This window comes from Pan troglodytes, chromosome 19, assembly GCF_028858775.2.
Source record: "Pan troglodytes isolate AG18354 chromosome 19, NHGRI_mPanTro3-v2.0_pri, whole genome shotgun sequence".
In the NCBI taxonomy this organism is placed as follows: domain Eukaryota; kingdom Metazoa; phylum Chordata; class Mammalia; order Primates; family Hominidae; genus Pan; species Pan troglodytes.
In genome coordinates, this window is record NC_072417.2 from 74,025,998 (window position 1) to 74,052,761 (window position 26,764).

General features: G+C 35.2%; 1 protein-coding gene across 16 annotated transcripts in view; it reads left to right on the top strand.

Annotated features, from left to right (window-relative positions):
- The window catches only part of BCAS3 (BCAS3 microtubule associated cell migration factor), a 718,021-nt gene that overhangs the window by 190,926 nt on the left and 500,331 nt on the right, over positions 1–26,764 (top strand). For all 16 annotated transcript variants that reach the window (XR_010153059.1, XM_063799111.1, XM_063799112.1 and 13 more), the window contains 3 exons: positions 4,954–5,061; positions 11,322–11,398; positions 20,297–20,373. Coding sequence is in view for 15 of the 16 variants with exons in the window: in XM_063799111.1 (XP_063655181.1) it covers positions 4,954–5,061; positions 11,322–11,398; positions 20,297–20,373 (262 nt within the window). In the remaining variant the exon portion in view is untranslated. The remainder of the gene's footprint in view (positions 1–4,953; positions 5,062–11,321; positions 11,399–20,296; positions 20,374–26,764) is intronic.

Consider the following 26,764-nt stretch of genomic DNA (forward strand, 5'->3'; position numbering starts at 1 on the left):
ATGGTGGTGCGCACCTATAGCCCCAGCTACTCAGGATGCTGTGACTAGAGGATTGCTTGAGATCAGGAATTAGAGGCTACAGTGAATTCCATTTCAGGTGACAGAGTGAGGCCCTGTATCTAAAACAAAAACAAAACCAAAAAAGGTATGTTTACACTATACTATAGTCTCTTAAGTGTATAATGGCATTATGTCTAAAAAAAAAAAATCAATGTGCATACCTTAATTAAAAAATACTTTATTGCTAAAAAATACTGATGTTCTGATACTTCAGTGAATCATAATCTTTTTGCTGATGGAGAGTCCTGATTACCCCTTACGGGGCTCTTTCCTGTTCAGCGTCATGAAACCAACACATCAAACTGAAAATGAGTGTCAGGCAGTGCAGCTTTATTCAGTAGCCTCGGAATTGGAGAAGTGGGAACTTAGCTTAACTTCTCAGCTCCTGAGAAACCTGGAAGTTACAGATATAGGGCATCTTTAATGAAGGGTTTGGGCATTAAGAGCCAGGAGAGGAATATGTTTTTCTTGGAAAGGGATGGAGATTTTCCTGGAATCAAGGAGCCACCTCTTTTCTATGCTTTCCTGGTCTCTTCTGGTCTTTGTCATGGTGATTGTCAACTGTCATGGTGCTGATGGGACTGTCACTTAGCATGGAAATTGGATTATAATGAAGCTAGAGGTTCTTCAGAGGTCGATTAAACTGCCATTGTGGATTTTGTCAGCTTTAGCTGGGTTAGACCTAAGAAGGAACTTCTGACCACAGACATCCTGTTTCCTAAAAATAAATGGAGTTAAAGCTGACTAGGAATTTAGCCATATCACATAGGCATTGCATTGGCCAACAAAAATGGGGTAGGGATCCAGCTAAGTCATTTAGGCACTACAATGGGTAGTATTAGGACCTTGCTCTGGATTAGGCTTTGGCTTAAGGGAATGTTGTGTTTAGTTTAGTCTTCTATCTAAACCACTAAAACTTTCTCCATATCGGCAATAAGCCTGTTTCACTTTCTTCTCATTCATGTGTTCACTGGAGTAGCACTTTTAATTTCTTCAAGAACTTTTTCTTTGTGTTCATGACTTGGTGATGTGGTGTAAGAGGTCTGGTTTTCTGCCTGTATCAGCTTTCAGTACGTCTTCCTTGCTAAGCTTAATCATTCCTAGCCTTTGATTTGAAATGAGAGATATGCAACTCTTTATTTCAAATGAACACTTAGAGGCTATTGTAGGATTATTAATTGGTCTACTTTCAATATTGCTGTGTCTCAGTGATGAAGGAGGCCTGAGGAGAGGGAGAGAGACAGGAGAATAGCTGGTAGGTGGAGCTTTCAGAACACACTCATTTATTGATTAAATTTACCGTCTTCTATGGGTCCAGTGTGTGGTGCCCCAAAACAATTACAATAGTAACATCAAAGATCACTGATCACAGATCATTCTAACAGATATAATAATAAATGAAAGAGTTTGAAGTATTATGAGAATTACCAAAATGTGATGGAGAGACACTAGTTGAGCACGTAGTGTTGTAAAAATGGCTTCAGTCAACTTGCTTGACACAGGGTTCCCACAAACCTTCAATTTGTTAAAAAAAAAAATGCAATATCTGTAAAGCACAGTAAAGTGAGGTGCAGTAAATTAGGTATGCTCGTATGTAAGAATCATATTAATTTGCATAAAGATTTTAAAGTTAGCTTGTCATCGTCTTTAAAAAGGCCTGGTAGGATTTTGATTGTGATTATTAAATACATAGATCAGTTTGGGGAGACTTGCCATCTTAAGAAAATTATAACTCCCAATCCAAGAACATGGTATTTACTATTATTTATTTAGGTCTTTTATTTATTTTATCTGCATGTTATAATTCTAGTATACAAATCTTGCATGTATTTTGTTAGACTTACATAGAATTATTTCATATTTTCATGCTATTGCAAATACTTTCAGTTTCAAATTGTTCATTTCTATACAAACATGATTGTATATGTAGACCTTGAATTCTGCAACCTTGGTAAAGTTCTAGTAGCTTTTTAAAGAAATTCTTTGGGATTTTTTATGTAGATAATGTTATCTATAAATAGATCATGTTATCTGTGATGTTTTATTTCTACCTTGACAATCTGGATGCTTTAGATTTATTTATCTGTAATTATTGCGCTGGGTAAGACTTCTTATACAATGTTGAGTAGAAGTGATAAAAGCAGACAATTTTGCCTCGTTCTTGACCTTATGGGGAAGGTGTTTATTCTTATATCTGTAGATTTTTTTATAGGTGCACTTTATAAGGTAGAAGAAATTCTAATTATGGTTTGTTGAGTGTTTTTCTCTTGAAAAGGGTGTTGCATTTTTATTCCTAAAAATGCCATATCTGCATCTTTCTAATGTGATAATCATGGTAGTTTCCCCCCTTTTTTCTGTGAATATGGTGAATTACATTAATAGATATTTTGTAGTAAACCAGCCTTGCATTCCTGCAATAAAGTTCACCTGGTTCGGTATTGTGGGATTTTATTTGCTAATTTTTTTTTTTTTTTGAGACAGAGTTTCACTGTTGTTGCCTAGGCTGGAGTGCAATGATGCAATCTCGGCTCAAGATTGAAATCAGTTTCAAGCGATTCTCCTGTCTCAGCCTCCTGAGTAGCTGGGATTACAGACATGCACCACCACCCCTGGCTAATTTTTGTATTTTTAGGAGAGACGGGGTTTCTCCATGTTGGTCAGGCTGGTCTTGAACTCCCAACCTCAGGTGATCCACCTGCCTCGGCCTCCCAAAGTGCTGAGATTACAGGCATGAGCCACTGCCCCCAGCTAATTGCTAATATTTTTTTAATGAGTTTTGGGTGTATATTTATGAGACATATAGATATACAAGCATATATTTTATTTTCTTGCAATATATTTATTTAGTTTTTGGATATGTGCTACTGACATTATAAAATATGTTGGAAAGTGACTCTTCTACCTTACGAAAGAGTTCATGTATGATAGGTATAATTTTTTGTTTTGAGGATTTTCTTTGCAAGAAGTTATGAATTCAATTTCTTTTTAGATCGTGAGCTATTCAAATTATCTTTATGTGTAGATTGGTTTTGGCACTCTGTACATTTTAAGGCATTTATCTGTGTCATCAGAATATTTCCTGTTTCCTTCATTATTTGTTTGTTCCTTCTTTATTACTTTTTTGAACACTTTGACTAGAGTTATTGATTCTATTATCTTTAAAAATAACAAAGTTTTTGTTTTATTGATTTCCCCCTTTGCTTACTCATTTTATTTTAAGAAATTCTTGTTCTTAAAATATGTTCTGTCCCTCTGTCTAGAACACAGTTTTTTCTTTATTGTACCTTTACAATAAGTCTTATTATGTGGAATGCATTTCCATATACATTCTAGAATGAGATCTCATGTCTGGTATATTTTTGATGAGGTTTTAAACTATCAATTTAGAGAGTCTTTTAGGCCATGTTATTTTCTTTTAGGTAGGTTTTTTTGTTTTTGTTTTTTTTTGAGACAGTTTCACTCTGTCGTCCAGGCTGGAGTGCAGTAGCACAATCTTGGCTCACTGCAACTCCGCCTCCCGGGTTCAAGCAATTTTCCTGCTTCAGCCTCTCAAGTAGTTGGGATTACAGGTGCTTGACACCATGCCCGGATAATTTTTGTATTTTTAGTAGAGATGGGGTGTCACTGTGTTGGCCAGGCTGATCTGAAACTCCTGACCTCAAGTGATCTGCCTGTCTTGGCCTCCTAAAGTGCTGGGGTTACAGGCGTGAGCCACCACGCCTGGCCTACGTAGGTTTTTAAAAAACCATTTTATTCTTCTTGTGTAGATATATTACGAATCTTTCCTTAGATTTGTTCCAAGATGGTCAATAGTTTTGATATTTAATGTCATTTTATATGATTTAAAAAAATTTTTACTGTTTCTCAATTTATAAAAATATACCTGATGTTTGTATATTATACTTTTATCTAGAGACCTTGGTAAATCCATATATTCTAACAGTTGGTCTTTATTATGAATTTGCCTCCGTGTGTGTGTGCACAGATGATCTATATTTCTATGCACAGATTGGTATTTTTTGCTTTTATACAATCAAGTTTTTAGCAAATAATGACAGCTTTAGTTTCTCCTTATAGTAATTACTTTTCTTGGCTTATGCACAAGACCTTCCATACTGTGTTGAATAGAAGTTATGATAATAAGCATTTTTTCCTACATCCTGATTTTAGGGTCAGACCTTTTCATATTTTATGGGTGTTTGCTAGTTTTTGTTCGTTAGTTTTAAGGTTGGTACCCTTTATCGTATTAAGGAAATGTTTCTTATCATGAATAGGCTTTGAAGTTTATTAGATTCTTTTATGTATCTATTGGTGTAATCATATCATTTTTCTTTTCTTTCATTTTTTTTTTTTTTTTTTGAGATGGATTCTTGCTCTGTCACCCAGGCTGGAGTGTAGTGGTGCGATCTTGGCTCACTGCACCCTCCGCCTCCTAGGTTCAAGCGATTCTCCTGCCTCAGCCTCCCAGAGAAGCTGGGACTACAGGCACATGCCACCATGCACGCCTAATTTTTGTATTTTTTTAGTGGGGACAGGGTTTCACCATGTTGGCCAGGCTGGTCTCAAACTCCTGACCTCGTGATCCACCTGCCTCGGCCTCCCAAAGTGCTGGGATTACAGGTATGAGTAACTGCACCGGCCTAATCATATCATTTTTCTTCTGTGTAGTACTAATTTGGTGAGTGATATTTTTTTCTTCGCCAAATTTTGCATTCCTAACTTGTTGACATAAAATAAGGGATGTATTATGATCATTTTTGGGATAAGTTTTGAATCAATTTACTAATATCTTGTTAATCAGAGGTTTGAATATTATGTTAATGAGAAAGTATAGAGATTATTGGTCTTTCTTTTTTAAAAAAATGACATTTTTCTTTCTTTTTTCTTTTTTAGCACAAGCCCACCGTACTGTTGTGTGGATCTGTATTCACTTCGTACTGGGGAGATGGTCAAGTCCATTCAATTTAAGACACCTATTTATGATCTCCATTGCAATAAACGGTAAGGATTTTTTCATGTGTTTATTGTGTAAAATAAGAAACATGCTCTCCTGGGCATGGAGAACTCTACCAGTTTCAATGACTAACTTAGATTTATTTTTAAAAATCTCAAGGAAACACCTTCTGAATTCTGTTCAGTGAAATAACTCTAAGATTTCTTGATGAATATATTCAGACTTCTAGTCTTGATCCATTAGGGAATTGTGAATTCAGTTTAGTGGGATATAACAAGCATTTGTAAAACAAAATGGAAATGAATAGAAAGTATCTGAGCAAACTTAAAAAGGTTAAGTATGGTTTTGAGAAATATTTTAATGTAGCTTTTTATATGTATTTTGTGTATGCTGATTTATGATGTGAAATGTAGTTTTGCTGTGAGAACCCACCAAAATTTTTGAAAAGCATGTTCCTGAACTATAAAAAAATGCTTTAAAATATTTTTATTCCTTCACACTTCACAGTGGAGCTAAAATAGGGACTAAACTAATTTGTATCCTTTAAAATTTATTTCATTTAATTGCTGGGAAAATATTCAGATCTATCTTGAACTTCTATGTGACCTCTACTGCTAATGACAAATTAATCACGGAACATTAGAGGAGAAAGGAACCTTAGGAATCTTCTATCACTCAGCACTTTCCTTTTCCATTTAAGCAAACTGAAGCCCTGGGATGGTAAATATCTTGATCATTAGCTCTTACATGCCTCATATAAATCTTCCATGCCATTAAAAAGCAAAACACCTGAAATATAGAAAATAAATTGTTTTCTGCCATTTCAATAAATTTAAGTGAAGCAAAAGACTCACAGGTTAGAGTTTAAAGAGATGTTTTGAAACGTGACTCAGTAAGGTTGAATGTAGAAGGGAGGGCAAAGACATACTTAAAAAATACAAATAAAAGGAAGGTGGGTTTTGATACTAATAAGAGAAATATTTGAATTCAAGTATAGAAAGATGAAAATTATAGGATGTAGGAAAAATACCCAATATATTATTGCTAGAATAATATGATTGTCCTATGACACATCAAGTTGGTCAGAAGGGTATAGAAGTGTTAAACAACGTTATTGAATGGGTAGATCCTGCAGACATATTTAACCCTGAACTGTCCTTTGTGCTGTCACAAACTTGATTACATATTATTTGGTCAAAAAATAATGTGAACACATACTAAAAAGTACAGAGAAGATTTTTAGACCACAGCTTCCTTGTATTTCAATTACATAAATATACTAGAAGTCAAAAAACAACAACACAAAACTCTTTCTCTTATTTACTTTCCTCTTTAATTTAAAATGTTTGCTCCATTTTAAAGAGGAAATCAAAACTGTAATTGTATATCATCTGAAAATTAATTGCAAAATATAGTTGCTCAGTTGCTTAAGTACTTTATTTAAAGGTTTCAGCTCCCCCACAGATAAATGTAGTCATCTATATCTGAATTGCTCCTCATTCTCCAGAAACCGTACGTATCAATAAATGGCGCATATAAAATCACCTGTAGCCCATGCTTAATTCATAACTGCACAAGAGTGAATACTACAACTAGAAATTTTAAATTTGAGGAAGGTAGAGCTTATTCGGGAGCCCTAGCAAAAGGTGATATGACAAGAGTGTATGATATGGCAGAAAGGAGACTATGGTGGGAATTTATTGGTGCAGAAGGGACATAAGTAAACTATGGTTCACTCCCAGAAGCATAGGCTCTGTTGGAGACCTAGTAGTTTAAAGCACTAAGGGATCAAAAGGGTCTCAGGAAGTGTGCAGGAACAGATGTATCCTTGAAAATTCCTTCTGGCAGTATGGCAGGCAATGTTAAGGGTAATAAGTCTTCAAATAAATAAATGTAATAAAGAGAAGATATGATGTAAACCTTACTGAAACAAGGTAGCAACACTGACTCAGAACACTTATCACTCCTCCATTGTAACCCCCCAATAAAACAGTAATTTATAAAGTCTGATGCTAATGAAAATATAGATAAGTGTACCAGTGCAACAGAGTAGAATCTCAGATTAGACACACACAACCTCTATGGACATGTGACTTATAAAGGTTCTGCTGCAGGTAAGTTTTTTCAATAAATATTGCTCCAGCACTCAGATATTGATACAGAAAAAACTCAAGTCTTGACTCCTACAACAAAAAACGATGCCATGTGAATTCTAACTCTGACCATGAAAGATAATACCATTTATTTGTAGGAACATTTTCAATTACAAATTCAATTTATTTTATATTTACAAGTCTATTAAGACTTTAAAGTTCTTTCTAGCACAAGTTTTGATAATTTGTCTTGATAATTTGTCATTTATTAGTTTTGATAATTTATCAATAGTTTTGACAATGGTCTTCCCAGTCATTTGTCCATTAAGTCTTCTAATTTATTGGAATTTAGTTGTTTGTAATATTCCTACATTGCTAATTTAATGACTGTAGATTATCTAGTGATGTAGGTAATTTATGAATTCTATTTCCTTTTCTTTTTTGGGAGTTGGGAGGCCTGGATCTCACTCTGTCACCCAGACTGGAGTGCAGTGGCACCATCACGGCTCACTGCATCCTTAAACTCCCAAGCTGAAGCAATCCTCTTGACTCAGCCTCCCTGTAGCTGGAACTGCAGGCGGGTGCCACCACGCCTCGCTAATTTTTTTAACATTTTTTTTTGTAGAGACAAGGTCCCACTGTGTTGTCCAGGCTGGTCTAGAACTCCTGGTTCAAGTGGTCCTCCTGCCTTGGGCTGGGATTAGAGGCATGAGCCTCTGTGCCCAATCTCTCTATTTTCTTGATCAGTGTACCTAGAGATTTGGTTTTATTTCCAGCTGTAGGTTTATTTATAGGGAAGTAGCGTGGGGTATGTGTTGATTATCAAGTTCAGCAGTTTATTTTCTAGTTTGCCAGGGTTTTTTGTTTGTTTGTTTTTGGTTTTTTTTTTTGCATAACCAGGCATTGTATTTAGTGAAGTCAATATGAGGACGATCATGTTTTTCCTTTTCAATTTGTTAAATTGGATGATTTCCCAGTGTTAAACCATTCTTACACCCTGGGTTTCACCCTAGGGGTAATTATCTATAATCCTTTTTATATATTCCTGGATTTAATTTTTGCAGCTACGTTCATGAGGGAGATTCATGTATATTTTCTTTTTCTTATTATGCCTTGTCTGTTTTGTTGTTTCATTCATTAGACCCTTAGGAAGGTATTTCTTTTTTTGGAATTTTCTATGATAATTTGTGTAGGATTGTTATTCTATTTTTCTTAAATCTTGTGAGTTTCTGTCATTGGGTTAACATACATTTATGGTTATTATGACCCTTAATGAACCATCCTTTGTTGATAGTGATATTCTTGTTCTTAATGTTTATCTGATAATAATATATCCATTTCAGCTCTTTTGTTACTATACGTATGGTATGTATTTTTCCATTTTTCAGTTTTAAGCTAGTTGTGTGTTTGAATTCATTGGTGTAGACATAATATGGTATCATTATCCAGTCTGACAGTTTCTAGTTTTAAATATTCTATGTTTATAAAATAAATTATGAGAAGGAATGAGAATATTATATGCGTATATGTGTATATAGTGTGTGTATATATGTGCATGTGTATGTGTGTATATGTACTTATATGTATATCTGTATGTATATGCACTCATATACACACCCCATATATATCTGAATGTATATATCTGTATGTATATACACACATACACACACATACCCCATATATATCTGTATGTATATACACACATACACACACACCCCATATATATCTGTATGTATATATCTGTATGTATATATACACACATACACACCCCATATATATCTGTATGTGTATATCTGTATGTATATACACACACCCCCATATATATCTGTATGTATATACACACATGGACACACACCCCATATCTATTTTTATGTATATACACACATACACACACCCCCCCATATCTATCTGTATGTATATACACACATACACACACATACACCATATATATCTATGTATGTACACACATACACACACACACCCCCATATCTATCTGTATGTATATACACATATACACACACATACCTCATATATATCTGTATGTATATACACACATACACACACACCCCCATATATATCTGTATGTGTATATCTGTATGTATATATACACACACCCCATATATATCTGTATGTATATATCTGTATGTATATACACACATACACACACACACCCCCATATATATCTGTATGTATATATCTGTATGTATATACACACATACACACACCCCCATATATATCTGTATGTATATATCTGTATGTATATACACACATACACACACACACACCCATATATATCTGTATGTATATATCTGTATGTATATACACACATACACACACACACCCCATATATATCTGTATGTATATATCTGTATGTATATACACACATACACACACACACACCCCATAAGTACTTTCTTTTTGGTTCCATTGACTCTTAATAATGGTGCATTTTTGTGGCTGTGTGTGTGTTTCATTATTTGATATTTTCTGTCAAACGCTGTGTGTAGAGGAATAGTACAGACATTGGTAATTAGATATGGAAATGCCTTTTCTTCTATCAGGGCATTAAAAGGGTATTAAGTTGATATAATATGTAGGCAAGGTGGTTTGAGGCTTTAGTATAGTAACAGAACAGAAATGGAATTTACAACTGAGTAATTCTAAAATTTCATATTATCTCCTTTATAAGGATATTATCTCTACCTTTTTGTGTATTCAGAGTACACATATACATATATAGCAAATTATCACTTATTAGTAAGAAGCAACCCAGTAAAATATATATAGAAAAGTTTTTAACAGGCCCAGCTAGAAAAAAAAATTGCAAGGATCTAACAGTAGTCACTCATTAGAATTATTCTGCATCAGTAAATGAAATTGTTGTTTTTAAAGATGAACAAAATTAATAAAGCATGCATATGAAATAATACATTTTCCTTTTTTAATACTCATATTAGCATCTGTTGCTCAGATTTACCAGCCCCCAATTTTGAAAAATAAGCTATTAGTTTGTTAAATATTTAGTAACAATTATAATCTCTATTTGATTTTTTGAAGTAAATATTAAGCTTGGCTATTTATATTAATATGCTGCAAGGATAGCACAATATAAAGTGGTGGCTTTGGATGTATTTTAGGAATTTTGCTTTAAAAAAGTGTTTATAACTAAATTATTTTCTAATTATCTGTAAATCTTGGGCATTGAGAAAAATACTGCTTTTACAGATTCTTAGTGAATTTTACTATATTGAGTCAATCAGAAATGACTTATATTTATGAGTAGCAGTTGGGAAATTCATCCGCCATTTAAACTTAAAGTGATGGGTTACATAAATCCATTTTATCTTTAATACCATGACTAAAACATCACTGGAAAAACACTTTAGTAGATAGCCAACAATTTATTATCTTCTCCATTCTTTTTTTTTCATTTCCTTTTGAGACAGGATCTCACTATGTTGCCTAGGCTGGTCTCAATCTCCTGGGCTCAAGTGATTCTCCTGCCTCAGCCTCTTGAGTAGCTGGGATTACGGGTGTGCAACACTGTGCTGGGCTTGATCTTATCCATCTTTACTGTAGACTTATTCGATTCAAAAATAAATGAAAACAAAACTTTACTTTGTGTATTCATATTTTTAGAGACAAGATCTTGCTGTTGTCCAGGCTGGCGTGCAGTGGTGCGATCGTAGCTCCCTGCAGTCTTGACCTCCTGGGCTCAAGTGATCCTCCTGCCTCAGCCTCCTGAGTAACTAGGACTACAGGCTCACATCACCACACCTGGCTAGTTTATTTGTATTATTTCTTATAGAGACAGGGTCTTCCTTTGTTGCCCAGGCTGGTCTCAACCTCCTGGGCTCAAGTGATCCTTCTGCCTTGGCCTCCAGGAATGTTGGGATTGTAGGCATGAGCCACCATGCCTGGCTGAAACAAAACTATTAAAAGACAAACATTTTTTGAGGTGGTAGTTTTTTTCTTCCATCACTTTTCTTCTAGTCATCTCTATCTTATTTATATATAGGATTTTGTGGTTTATATTTTTACACATTTTAAGAGGCAGAAGTTTCTAGCCTAAATATTATAGGAAATGTTTAATTTTAAAATTGCATTAGTAGGCACTTGTTTTCATCTAGACGATATAATGCATTTCTGATTCCACTTACAGAATTTCACATTCACTTTTTTTCTTTCTGTTTTTTCTCTCTCTCTAATTTTAGGATCCTTGTCGTAGTCTTGCAGGAGAAAATTGCTGCCTTTGATAGCTGTACTTTCACGAAGAAATTCTTTGTCACAAGTATGTACCAGTTTTTTTTCCCTTCTTATGCCTTTGGGTTTATACTACTTACTTGACACAGTCAGCAAACTAACTGTAATTTTCTCAACAGTACTTAATGTTTTCAATTTTGATGATTTTCTTGTGATTCTGTGGCTGTTCTCATTGAGTAATATTGTATGATATATATTTTCAACTTTCCAACACATTTTCTTTATATTACTAAGCAAGCTTTGTTGTGGGTTACCTCACTTTCTCCTTACATACTCTCCTTGAGTTTGTGATTTAATTTCATATAGCTGTTTCATACTTTCAAAGCAGTTGTTAAATTGCTTAACATACCGTACTTTTATACATTATACCTTTACATATGAGCAAAATTTGTTTCTACTAACATTAGTATCTGTCATTTAACCAAAAGGTGAAAAAAATATATTTTTCGAATAAGGACTTATATTTTAAAAGAGTGTTTAAAAATCTTCAATACTGTTAAATAAACTTATGTACTTATAAAGCTGTAAGCACAATTTCCTTTAAAGGTTTTGTTTGTTTTTGTAAATTGATAATATTTGCAGCTTTTCTGTGGGAGTATTTGGCAGCTTGAGATTTTCTAATAGGAGAATTTGTGGTAAATCCTCATTTGGGTCAACTTACAGATTTTCTGTATGATGGAAAAAAATGTAAACACGTAAAGCCTTGGAAAATATATTGGCAGAATCAGTATAGAAGTTGGCACATTTTCAAAGAAAGCAATTTAGCAGTTTCATATTACCAATTTTACTATAATTTCTCAATTTAAACCGTATATGACAGAGAAAAGAGTGAAAAAACCTTTTACTTAGAAGAGAGAATAGTGTATGTATTCTTCTTAGTTTTTATTGCTATTTAAAATTGAAAGTTCTTGCAGAAAAAATGTGTTTTTAGTCATCTTAAAATGGTTAAATGTATCTTAAATATATAAATGTCTTCAATTTTCAATAATTTGGCCTATTATGTAAACATGTAATAATATAGTGCTGTGGCAAAAATATTGTATCTTATTTAAATTTCTGGTGCCACAGATATGCCATTTCTTTTCCTGTAAAGGCCATAAACAATAACTTTTTATTTTGGGAAATATATACATATATATAATTAGAGTAGTAGTATGATGAACACCCATGCATTTATTATCTAGTTTCAACAACTATCAAATAATGGACAGTCTTTTTCATTTATACCCCTTCCCCAATTATTTTGAAGCATATTGCAGACATTATAGAATTTAATTTGTACATATTTACTATCTACGTCTGAAAGATAAGAACTTTGAAAAATTACCAAGTGATTATATAATTATCATCCAAACTGCAGTCTTTTGATTTGCACAGTTGCCATACTGGACTTAACTCTGATCAATATATGTAAACTTGTAAAGTCCTGAGCGAACACAGATATATGGTTATCTTGTCCGTTTACTACCAATGAAACTCCCAAGGTTTTTGGTACACCAAAACCTTCTTTATGAAAGTTTAGCGTCCTTGCTAAATCTTTTCTTCAACTTAATTTTCATGCTTCTTATGTCCCATTTAATTTGAACCTCTCATTATTCTCATTCTGTTGGAGGTACATTTTTCCTTTGTCTTCGTGACCAGAATGGCCTTTTCACTAATACCCCTTCTCTTTATGATGTTTTAATCCTATATATCTTTCTGGGCCCAGTGTAGATAGTAATTCTTATATGAAGTCTTTCTTGACCCCTTTAGCTTACAGAAACTTCTCCTTCTAAATCCCTTAAAGATAACATTTCCCACTGTCTGTTTGTAGAACATTAGATTTTCAACATACTTTGCAAATCAGGATGCCCTGGTCAAATATGCTTAGGAAATGCTACCTTCTGTTGAGACTAGCAATGGTGATTAGTATTTTGTCTGTTTAAATTTATTTGATACATTTCTTAATTTCCCATATTTATTTGATAACAGACCTCATTTGTTAACCAACACCCTTTTGGAATGCTTTTGTAGTATGTCATCTCTGCCTCTCTTAAGGCACTTACATTCTATCTTGTATACATTTTCTATCTGTTTGCCGCTAGACAGTATTCTCATTGAGAGAAGAATTACTCAGTTTGTTTTGGATTGAGGAAATAAAGTTTAACCATGGAAGGCATAATGTGTCTATCATGTCCTTGCCAACATAAAAATATTAATGATTTTTTTGTTCTTTTAATAATAAAACCCAGTTCACTAAAGATGAATACATTTATCAAAATTATGTTCAGTTTCAAAGCACAAGTGGTTCTTTTTCAGAATGTTTAGTTAATGAAAATGTTTGTGATAACAGTATGTCTGAAAATGTAGTGCTTCTCTGTCAACAGTTATCAGGTGAAGAAAATTATTTATATAGGATCAGTACAGATCTTTATAGGTCTGAGTTGGAAATTAAAAGTAAGTGGTGAATATTTTAAGAAATGATACATATATATACACACACATATATACATATATATGCATAGGTGAATGAAATTTCTATCTTACAAGTCACATTGGGGTAAATCCAGAAATTTTGGAAAGGATGAGTTTGTTAGAAAATTATGTCTTCATAGGCGTCAGCTCTTGAGTATCTCTCTCGTATCTGAAGTATCTCTCCTGTCTATCTCTAAAGGATTTCCCCTTTGAAAATGGGATCTTCTGTTCTGCAGACTTTTAGTAAGCACAAAACATAAGTCAAATTTGATAAAAGTGAACAGGAGACTGAGTTGTTAGCACTCTTTCTTAATGCCTTTCATGCTTTCCTTTTTCCTTAATGTCTTTTTGGGACATCTTTGCCATGTATTCCTGAATACTTCCACCTGAATTGCTGGACCACTGAATAGATGAAACAAGTTTTGTTAAAGCATTAGTCTCTCTTGTATTCTGTGAATTCTTCACTACAGAAAGAAGAGATCTAGAGGGATCAACAGTGTTTGTGGTACTGTAGAAGGTACTTTAAAAGTGAAATGCAGCTTTTAGTTAAGTCCTGGTCAAGTGGCTGGAGGTCCACAGTGATGAATTCTTAGTAATTCCTGACCCACAAAGATTATCACTTATTCTCTCAGAGTAATGTTTGCATACTGGCTGTCATGGGTTGGGCATTCCTTAAAATCTATTTAGTGTGGATTTCATAAAATCTGAAATGTATGTTACTTAAATGGTTAAAATATTGAAAAAAGTATTAAATAAAAGTACATTCTGTCATTTCTGGGAATAAATGTTGGAAATAAGTGTAATTAACTATGTATATAAGCCCAGTAATGTCTTTTTTTTTCTTTCTTTTTTTTTTTTTTTTGAGATGGAGTCTCACTCTTTTGCCCAGGCTGGAGTGCAGTGGCATGTTCTTGGCTCACTGCAGCCTCCACCTCTTGGGCTCAAGCAGTTCTCCTGCCTCAGCTTCCCAAGTAGCTGGGACTACAGGCAGGCACCACCACACCTGGCTAATTTTTGTATTTTTAGTAGAGATGGGGTTTTACCATGTTGTCCAGGCTGGTCTCGAACTCCTGAGCTCAGGTGATCTGCCCGCCTTGGCCTTCTAAAGTTCTGGAATTACAGGCATGAGCCTCCATGCCCGGCCAGTAATGTCTTTGAGGAAAGATGTTCTTAATTTTAATATAGTTGTCAGAAGGTAGGATGGTGCATGTCTTGGGAAGAATAGGGACTGAAAGGGAGTGTAAGAGTGTGCTTTGGGGAATCTATAATGTCCTTTTTTTGTCTGGTTGTTATTTATGTGTTCAATATGTGTTCACTTTGTTGATTTGGGTAATGCTGCATGTATATTATATTTCAACATGCACTTAATATGAAAAAGTTCAGAAAACAACAGTAACATATGTTTGTGATTTCTTTCTTCATACTCTGGATACAGTTTGATGTAGCATTTCACCACAGGTCCCCCTTACCTGTTCATCTACAAAATACCCTTACCAATAGTAGTAATGTATTTTATTTCATATTTCTGTGAGGAAGTATGTCATTCTTAGTTACAAATTATTTTTCTTGAAAACCCTAGGGGTCAAATTTATGCATATGACATATGATTTTAGATTGGTAAGATTGGTGATATTCTGTAAATATTTGAATGAAGGAATTTGGCCGATTTTCTTTGAAATTACAGCTTCCTCTAAAGTGATTTATATCAATATTTAGAACAAAATTTACCATGACCAGATTTTTAAAATTAAGGAACAAAGGGTGCCACTTCATAAGTAGAAAGAATCTTATTTTCCTCCAGTTTCTCCTCTTCTCCCTGTTCCTTTATACAGACTGAAACTTTGTCAGGTGAATCCCATGCCTGTAAGCTGGTTTTGCCTGTTAGACTGAAAGGTATAGGATATAGAGACTGGAGGATAGGATACTGGGATGTAGGGAGCAGGTGGGACAGGGCATACTGAGATAGCATTTGTGGTAGTTCATTTGCCTGTAGCACATAGTTTTTCTCCATTTATTGGTACCTAGTTCTTAAGGTAGGACCATAGCCCATGTCGAATGACAAGATCTCCACTTAATGAGGATGTTGTTTTGATCATGCAAGCAGTTATCTTCTAAAATAGTTTGAAAAGGTTTTGTATAATACCTTTGTAGTGCATTGGTTATATGTGAATACAATGAAGGGACTGTAAAATAAGTAGAGACAGCTGTGTCCATCAGAGCAAGCATCATGGGAATTTGTGCCAAAGGGTGGAAGGAACAGGTAAAGAGAGCTGATAGAGGACTGTTAATGGAACGCATCCAATATGATGAGAAAGGAGACACCTTTGTATTTGGATATAATGAAAAAGTCGCCTTGAGCAGCTGTCTGATGTGGAAATCCAAAACCAATGTATGATTAGGAAAACAAAAGACAAAGACCGATAGATGTCATTAGCAGTCATTTTCAGTGTTCTTAAATTGAAAGGTAGATATGAAGTCTCCAGAGAGATCAAAGGAGTGTACAGTAAGCAATCTTGTTCCATTGGCCTCTGTTTTTACTTGGAGGAGAAAACTTATTTCTTATAATCTTAGTGTTATTTCTTGGTTTTAATGTGTTCTTCATTTATGTTAATGATTAATAACAAATAGAACAAATGGAAATGCAAAGTTTACTTTAAAATGCAAAATTATCTTTAAGTTTTGAAAGATGACCTCTGCTTTTATGTGAAGAAACAAGTTTGTAATATTTATGAGAATTCATCGATAGGTTAGTGTGAGTTCTAAGTTCAGCTTACATTAAAAGTTAAACCTATCTTTGTTTTTCTGAGTTCTCCATAAGATGGAAAAGGTCACTATGATGTTTTTAGGGCATGTGCTGGTGCTGGATACATAGTGGACACTCAGTGAATATATATGCAGTGAACTAACTTGTGACTTTTTCATTCTCTGCACACAATTCTCACCCATTGAGTCTTAGAATGGCAGTACTCATGAAATTCATTTTAAACTAAAAACTCATAAAACCTTATGAGAGTCCTTAATCAGCTGTATGATGGTTAAACAAATCTGTGAAATGGTATTTAATGTTTTATATGCTTATGTGTTTTTCTGGGGAGGATGTTCACATTTTTTTTTTTTTATTGTTGTTGTTGTTGTTTGTGTTTTTTTGAGATGGAGTCTCACTCTGTCGCCAGGCTGGAGTGCCGTGGCACAGTCTCGGCTCACTGCAGCCTCCACCTCCCGGCTTCAAGTGATTCTCCTGCCTCAGCCTCTCAAGTAGCTGGGATTACAGGCGCATGCCACCACACCCAGCTAATTTTTATATTTTTTAGTAGAGACGGGGTTTCACCATGTGGGCCAGGATGGTCTTGATCTCTTGACCTCGTGATCCGTCCTCCTTGGCGTCCGAAAGTCCTGGGATTACAGGTGTGAGCCACCGTGCCTAGACATATGCCACATTTTATCTGATCGTTAGTTGACAGATATTTAGTTTGTTTCTACTTTTGGGCTGTTGTAGATAATGCTTGTATGGACACTAGTGCACAAGTTTTTCAGTGGACATATGTTCTCTTGGGTATGAACATTTAGCTACAAGTTTTTGTAATTTTGAAATTTGAATTTCCCTGATGGCTAATGACACTGACCATTTTTAATGTGCTTATTTGCCATTTGTATATCTCTGTCCATTTTTAAATTATTTGTCTTTTCAATACTGAGTGGTAATATTTTATATTCTAGATATGTCACTTATCAGATATATCTTTTTGCAAAAAATGTTCCCTCATTCTTTAGATTGTCTTTTCACTTTCTTCTTTGTTTTGTTTTGTTTTGTTTGTTTGTTTTTGAGACGGAGTCTCGCTCTGTCACTCAGGCTGGAGTGCAGTGGTGCGATCTCAGTTCACTGCAAGCTCCGCCTCCTGGGTTCACGCCATTCTCCTGCCTCAGCTTCCCGAGTAGCTGGGACTACAGGCGCCCGCCACGACACCCTGCTAATTTTTTGTATTTTTAGTAGAGACGGGATTTCACCGTGTTAGCCAGGATGGTCTCGATCTCCTGACCTTGTGATCCGCCCACCTCGGCCTCCCAAAGTGCTGGGATTACAGGCGTGAGCCACCGCACCTGGCCTGGTCTTTTCACTTTCTTTATGGTGTCTTTTAAAGCATGTTAAATTTGCATTTGTTTTGATGAAGTCCAATTTATTTTTCTTTTGTCCTATATAAGAAACCATTGCCCAATCCAAGGTCATGAAAATTTACAGTATTTCATTCTAAGAATTTAATTGTTTAACTTTTATATTTAAGCCTTTGATCCATTTTTGTATGTGGTATGAGATAGGGGTCCACGTTCATTCCAGTCCAAATGCTTTTGCATTTGGATATCCAGTAGTCCCAGCACCGTTTGTTGAAAAGACTTCTTTCACCATTGACTTGTCTTGGTATTCTTGTTGAAAATCAGTGGACTTATAAATGTAAATACCTGTTTTCTTTAAAAAAAGGGCTCAGACTTTTTATTTGTCCTTGCCAGGAGAAATAAGGCAAAGTATCACAGAGAGTAGTTCAGTTTTTTGTTTTTTGAAATGAATTCAGGTCACCTCTCCATTAGGACCACTTTCTGGGAGGATGCCATCTAAAATTGCATCATGCTTGTGTACCTTCTTAATTACTTTTTTAGTAATGGAAAAATATAGTGTGCTTCTAAAAATTTTTTACCTTCATTTACATTGGGAAATGAATTCTTTTAACATCCAGTTCTCTTTGTCCAATAACATTGTAAACATGTTAGAATTAGGCCTAGTATTATAGAGATTCATGTCCCCCCAACCCCTTCACTTGTTTTCAGAGTTTACCTAGAGGCAAAGATTAATCTTTAAAGGAGTCATGCTTATAAGGTTGGGATGGTGCTGAGTGGCTTATGTTCTGCTGATTCCAGCTATAAAGCATTCTTTTGGCAAGCAGGAAAACAGTTGTTTTCATTACAATATACTGTAATTCTTGAGGTCCACTGAACTCTAAAAATACGGACTCAAAAAATGAAATGAAGAATTGTAAACTGTGTTTTTCCTTAGGACCCTTTTGTATTTGTGAGGTTAAAGTGGTTATCAGAATTTATTGAGAGTTAGATTATTTAGTTTTAAAGCTAATGCAGGAGATTCTCTGTGTCTAATGTAACACCACTGTTCACAAGTACTTGGTTCTGTTTTTCATGACGAATTTTAAAAGGGGAAAAACTTTCTTATAGATCATATTTATCCTCATTTCTCCAGCTCTGAAATTGTCAGCGGAATACATGTATACATACTCATATAAAATTATATTTTTAATGAATAAGATTAATCTATTCAATGAGTCTAATCTATTGTGTAAATACTACACAATTTATATTACAGTATGTTGTCTTTTTATAATTTTTAGTGTGTTTCTGTCCTATATATGTTTCCATAATATGCATTTAATAGATAATAGTAATATTACAGTTAACCTGAAGTCAGTTTTCCGGAAACCCTAAGTATTGCAAACATACTCCTTCAAACAGTAGCATGAATGAACAGTTTTTTAAAAAGGGAGCAATAAAATGAGAAAGCTTTTATTTTATTTATGTGGACTTTCTTTTAGGGTCTGTCTGTTCTCTATAAGTTTATTATTTTCTTTTCAAGACGAAAATTCAAAATAGATGGCAGTTTAGGGAGCTAGGCTAAAAATGGCTGTGTACCGGAAGTGACAGTAAGGTGTGCTTCTTTAGTGCTTTTGAGCATAGCAATAGGAACACAGAATGACTAGGGAGTGGCAGCAGGGAAGAGTCAGCGGCGAAGAAAACCGATTCTTCAATTTACACATCCCTGTAATCAAGTTGGAGGAAGATAGAAAATAAACAGTAAATATATGTCATAGAACAATTAACTGTTGTTATTGGCTAGAACTGCAAGCAAGAAGAATGATATTGAGTGAAATGTAAATACAAAGGATTATGCAGTTCCCCAACATCTTTCTGTGGAGGCAGACTTTCAGAGTTACTTGTCTTCATTGGCCTCAGTGAGGTCAAATACTTGTTCTTTTTCTCTCCTCATTGTAGTATCATGTCTGATAGTCTCATTTATCTTTTGCCTTTAAATTCCTGAACCCATCATATCATTTCTCTCTCCTCTCCCAAAATTCTTCCTTGATTTATGAATGTTAGACTTAAAATGGCCCTGTTAACTTCATTCTCATGTTTAGGAATAACTGTATAAAATGCCCAGTGTTTGCTGAAAGTGATGACCAGTTCTTTCCAGATTTGTTTCTTGTTGGGACAGAGTTAAGCCAAAAGGAAACTAAATAGAGGGGGGAAAATGCACCTTACTTAGCTAACAAAATAATGACTAGTGTTACAGGAATTTTATGTGAGACTTGAAAAAATATAAGCATTTGATTTTTCTGTTTTTCTGGCATTGACATATGATGCACCAACAGAAAAGCTATTAAGAAATTTCTCAATAGTGCCATTTGAAATTTTTCAGGCTGCTATCCATGTCCAGGGCCAAACATGAATCCTATTGCTCTTGGGAGCCGCTGGCTTGCTTATGCAGAAAACAAGGTAAGACGTGGCCTGTGTTTGGATTATTTGTAATGGAGCAAGTGTTGAAGGATTTTCCATAAAAAATACCTATGCTCCATAGTTGATTACCAATAATAAATGTTTTACTTACTAGTTCATTTGCTTTGGTTTGGTTTTAATTGTGCAACTAATAATTGAACTCGTTTAAGAATTTATAAATGTTTGTCAGTTGTCATTAAGTCCAGACTCTGTAGAACCTTAATTGTTTTAGCTTGGTTTTATATAGAGAACGTCATTCTATTAATTTGCAGCATTGAGATGACCACAGTAGTGGTATTAAGGAAAGTAGTTTTTGACTTTTTAGAAATCAGGAGGCAGGAGTAACTTGTCTTCATTGGTAGATTAGAAACCTGGGCATAGAATAATTTCATTGACAAGGCTAGGCGTGATGGCTCACGCCTGTAATCCCAGCACTTTGGGAGGCTGAGGCAGGTGGATCATTTGAGGTCAGGAGTTCGAGACCAGCCTGGCCAACATGGTGAAACCCCGTCTCTACTAAAAATACAAAAATTAGCTGGGCGTGGTGGCATGCACCTGTAATCCCAGCTACTCAGGAGGCTGAGGCAGAAGTGGAGGTTGTGGTGAGCTGAGATCGCACCACTGCACTCCATCTGGGCAACAGAGTGAGACCCTGTCTCAAAAAAGGAAAAAAAAAAAAAGAATAATTTAATTTACATTAACTATATGCTAACAACTATATCTAAATAAGGGTTCAGCCATTTGTTTTAATAGTTAAATCACACATGTTCACATTTTGTTGACTTCTTCGGTTATTTATCAATTTATTTATTAAGGTCATCATAATAAGTGAATATACTGTATGCACTAGGAATTTTACTTATGTCTGATTTAAGGAAAAAGGTAAATTTGAATCTTCAAAAAGAAAGATAAAATTCTTTTAATTCCATTTAGTACCCTGCATGTGAATATAGAATGAAATCTTCTAAAAGAATATTACTATTTTTGGTTTCGTTTTTGCTGGTTGCATAGTTATTGTATCTTGAGATTAATATGAATTAATATGAAATAGTCCTTGACAAAATTAGGATGTGGTAAGTAAAGTAGTTATTTGGTAAAGCCAAATCTACTAAATTTCTAGCCTCTGGAATGTACAAAAATCAAGAAACTACTGAAGAAAATTATTTTTCTGCATAAATTCTTTGAGATCTTATCCATAGGTCTGTCTAACTACTAGATATGTTACATCTTCCTGAATTCTGTATTTATATTCCATTTTGTTTTTTCTCTTGATTTTCCAGTATATCTTGTAAAAATAGCTCTTTCAAATTATTCTTTTCAAACAAAACAAGAGGCATACAAGTAAGTGTAGTGACACAATGGTATCTTCTAATGTTTCTATCTGTAAAGCATTTCCCTTGAGTGCTGGAAACATTCAAGACAAAGATGTATAAATTGTCCCTTGGGTCTTGTGGATGTATTCTCACATATGGGGAACTGCCCATTTGGAAGTGGAGGTAATATGTAAATAGTTACATATTGCCTTTGAGGGGAAAGAACTCCCGTCATAGATGCATAGCCTGAATATGCACCAGTTGTTTTCCCTCTTCAGGAATACATGTTAATATCTGGTGTCATGTACAGAGACCAGACAACGTAGTGGCCTTCACAAGGAGTTTGTGAATCAAATGTTGTGCTTTCATCTCAAAATATTTCTAGATAAATGTCCTTACATAGTATTTTCATAAGAGCTAGCATTTATTAGTTTCTAATTGTTTTAGCTTTGGGGCTGAGTATAGAATTGTAAAATTGAATTAAATTTTGGGGTACCAGTCTCTTTCAGTGAAAATGCTCTTTGACTATAAAATCTTAAGAAGCTGTATATCTTTGTTTAGTTTTGAGATTCACAGGGTACACGTGCATGTTCGTTACATAGGTATATTGTGTAAGGGTGGGGATTCGGCTTCTAGTGTATCCATCATCCAGATATTGAACATTGTACCCCATAAGTGATTTTTCAACCCTCAGCTGCCTCTTCCCTCCCCCTTTTGGAGTCCCCACTGCCTATTTCCATTTTCATCATCCTGTGTACCCATTGTTTAGCTCCCATTTATAAGTGAGAACATGCTATTTTTGATTTTCTGTTTCTGAGTTAGTTCACTTAAGGTAATGGCCTCCAGCTCCAAGCATGTTGCTGCAAAGGACATGATTTCATTCTTTCTGTGGTTGCAAAGTATTCCATGGTGTGTATAACCATATTTCCTTTATTCAAATAATCAGCTGCTGATAGACACCTAGTTTGGTTCCATGACTTTGCTATTGTGACTAGTACTGCGATGAACATACAAGTGCCTGTCCTTTTTAAATTAATGATTTCTTTTCCTTTGGATAGATACCCAGTGGTGGGATTGCTGGATCGAATGGTAGTTCTATTTTTAGTTCTTTGAGAAATCTCCATACTCTTTTCCATTTACATTCCCACCAACAGTGTATAAGCATCCCCTTTTCTCCATATTCATGTCAACATCTGTTGTTTTTGACTTTTTTTTTTTTTTTTTTTGAGACAGAGTTTTGCTTTTGTTGCCCAGGCTAGAGTGCAATGGCATGATCTCGGCTCACTGCAACCTCTGCCTCCTGGATTCAAGTGATTCTATCTCAGCCTCCCAAGTAGCTGGGAGTACAGACATGCGCCACCATGCCTGGCTAATTTTGTATTTTTAGTAGAGATGGGGTTTCTCCATGTTGGTCAGGCTGGTCTTGAACTCCCAATCTCAGGTCATCCGCCTGCCTCGGCCTCCCAGAGTGCTGGGATTATAGGCATGAGCCCCAGCGTCCGGCCGTTTTTGGCTTTTTAAGAATAGCCATTTTCGGCCCGGCATGGTGGCTCATGCCTATAATCCCAGCGCTTTGAGAGGCCAAGGTGGGTGGATCACGTGAGGCCAGGAGTTTGAGACCAGCCTGGCCAACATAGTGAAACCCTGTCTCTACTAAAAATACAAAAAATTAGCTGGGTGTGGTGGTGGGTGCCTGTAGTCCCAGCTACTCGGGAGGCTGAGGCAGAAGAATCACTTGAACCCGGGAGGTGGAGGTTGCGGTGAGCCGAGATCGTGCCATCGCACTCTAGCCTGGCCAACAAGAATGAAACTCTGTCTCAAAAATAAAAATAAAAATAAAAAGTCGTTTTCACTGGTGTAAGATGGTATCTTGGTGTGGTTTTAAGTTGCATTTCTCTGAATATTAGTGATGTTGAACATTTTTTTTTCATTTGTTTGTTGGCCATTTACATTCCTTTTGAGAAATGTCTGTTTATGTCCTTTGGGGTTTTTATTGGAGTTTGTTTTTTTCTTGTTCAGTTGTTTGAGTTTCTTGTAGATTCTTAGTTGGATGCATAATTTACAAATATTTTCTCCCATTGTGTAGTTTATCTGTTTACTCTATCAATTATTTCTTTTGCTGTGCAGAAACTTTTTAGTTTAAGTGTCATTTGTCTATTTTTGTTGCATTTGTTTTTGGGGTCTTTGTCATAAATTCCTTGCCTAGGACAATGTCTAGAAGGGTTTTTCCCTAGGTTTTCTTCTAGGATTTCTATAGTTTCAGGTCTTACATTTAGGTCTTTAATCCATCTGAGTTAATTTTTGTATATGGTGAGAGATAGGGGTCTGGTTTCATTCTTCTGCATATGACTAGCCAATTTTCCCAGCTCCGTTTATTGAATAGAGAGTCCATTCTCCATTGTGTATTTTTGTCAACTTTGTTAACAAAAAAGATCAGTTGGTTATGAGTATCTGATGTTATTCAGTTCTCTGTTCAGTTATCTTGACCTATGATCTTTTTTTTTTTTTTTTTTTTTTTTTGCGCGACAGAGTGTAGCTCTGTTGCCCAGGGTGGAGTGCAGTGGTGTAATCTCTGCTTGTTGCAACCTCCACCTCCTGGGTTCAAGTGATTCTTTCACCTCAGACTCCTGAGTAGCTGGGACTATAGGCACATGCTACCACACCTGGCTAATTTTTGTATTTTTAGTAGAAATGGAGTTTTATCATGTTGGCCAGGCTGGTCTTGAACTCCTGACCTCAAATGATCCACCCACCTTGGCCTCCCAAAGTGCTGGGATTGCAGGCATGAGCCACCATGCCCAGCCTATGTGTCTACTTTTGTACCAGTACCATGCTGTTTTAGTTACTGCAGCCTTGTAGTATAGTTTGAAATCAGGCAGTGTGATGCTTCCTGATTTGTTATTTTTGCTTAGGACCACTTTGGCTATTTGCCGCCCCACCCCATTTTTTTTTTTTTTTTGCTTCCCTATGAACTTTAGGATAGCTTTTTCCAATTCTGTGGAAAAAACATTAATAATTTGATAAGAATTGTGCTGAATCTGTAGATTTCTCTGGCCAGTATGGTCATTTAAATCATATTGATTCTTTCAGTTCATGAGCTTGGGATGTTTTTCCATTTGTTGGTGTTTACAATTTCTTTCATCAGTGTTTTGTAGTTTTTTCTTGTAGAGATCTTTCACCTCCTTGGTTAAATTTCTTCTTATATATATATTTTTGTAGCTATTGTAAATGTGATTGCCTCTCTGCTAGATCATTATTGGTGTATAGAAATGCTATCGAATTTTGTATGTTAATTTTATATCCTGCAACTTTACTGAATTCATTTACCAAATCTAAGATTTTGTGCGTGTGTGTGAAATCATTAGGTTTTTCTAGATACAAGATCATGTCATCAGCAAAGAGGGGCAATGTGACTTCTACTTTTCCAATTTGGATGCCTTTTCTTTCTTTCTATTGCCTTGTTGCTTTGGCTAGGACTTCAGTACTGTGTCGAATAGGAGTGGTGAAGTGGGCGTCCTTGTCTTATAGTAAATCTTAGAGGAAAGGCTTTTAACTTTTCCCCATTCAGCCTGATGTTAGCTGTGGTTTTGTCATATATGGTCTTTATTATTTTGAGGTAATTTCCTTCTATGCCTAGTTTGTTAAGAGTTTTTATCATGAAGGGATGTTGAATTTTATTAAATGCTTTTTCTTGTATCTATTGAGATGATCATATGGTTTTTGTCCTTCATTCTGTTGATGTGATTATCACTTATTGATTTAGATATGTTGAACCATCCCTATGTCTCTGGAATAAATCCCCCTTGATTGTGGTCTATTATATTTTTGATGTGCTGTTGGTTTTGATTTTCTAGCATTTTCTTGAAGATTTTTGTGTCTGTGTTCATCAGGGATCTTGGCCTATAGTTTTCTTTTTTGTGGCGTCCTTGTCTGGTTTTGGTATCAGATGATGTTGGCTTCATAGAATGAGTTAGGGAGAGTTTCTTCCTCTTTTATTTTTTTGGAATAGTTTCAGGAAAATTGGTGATCTCTTTTGTACATTTGGTAGGATTCAGCTGTGAACCTGTCTAGTCCTGGGCTTGCTTTCTGGGAGACTTTATTACCTACTCACTCTCACTACTCATTATTGGTCTGCTCAGATTTCTGTTTTTTCCTGATTCAATCTTGTTACGTTAGGTTGTATGTTTCCAGGAATTTATCAATTTCCTCTAGGTTTTTCAGATTTTCAGTGTATAGCTTTTTATAATAGTTTGCTGATCTATTGTATTTCTGTGGTATCAGTTGTAATGTTCTCTTTTTCATTTCTCATTTTGTTTATCTGGGTCTTTCCTTTCTTGGTTAATCTAGCTAGTGTTTATCAATTTTGTTTATCTTTTTGAAGAACCAATTTTTTATTCATTGATCTTTTGTATTGTTTCATTAGTCTATTTTGCTTAGTTCTACTCTGTTTATTATTTCATTTCTTCTGCTAATTATGGATTTGGTTTATTCTTTTTTAGCTCCTTTGGGTGCATTGTTAGATTGTTAATTTGTAATCTTTGTACTTTTTTGATGTAGGCGTTTATTGTTGTAAACTTCCGTCAGCACACCTTTTGCTGTATTCCACAGTTTTGGTATGTTGTGTTTCAAGATCATCATTTGTTTCAAGATTTTAAAGAATTTGTTCTTGCGATAGTTTACTGAGAATGATGATTTCCAATTTCATCCATGTCCCTACAAAGGACACGAACTCATCATTTTTTACGGCTGCATAGTATTCCATGGTGTATATGTGCCACATTTTCTTAATCCAGTCTATCATTGTTGGACATTTGGGTTGGTTCCAAGTCTTTGCTATTGTGAATAATGCCGCAATAAACATACGTGTGCATGTGTCTTTGTAGCAGCATGATTTATAGTCATTTGGGTATATACCCAGTAATGGGATGGCTGGGTCAAATGGTATTTCTAGTTCTAGATCCCTGAGGAATCGCCACACTGACTTCCACAATGGTTGAACTAGTTTACAGTCCCACCAACAGTGTAAAAGTGTTCCTATTTCTCCACATCCTCTCCAGCACCTGTTGTTTCCTGAACAA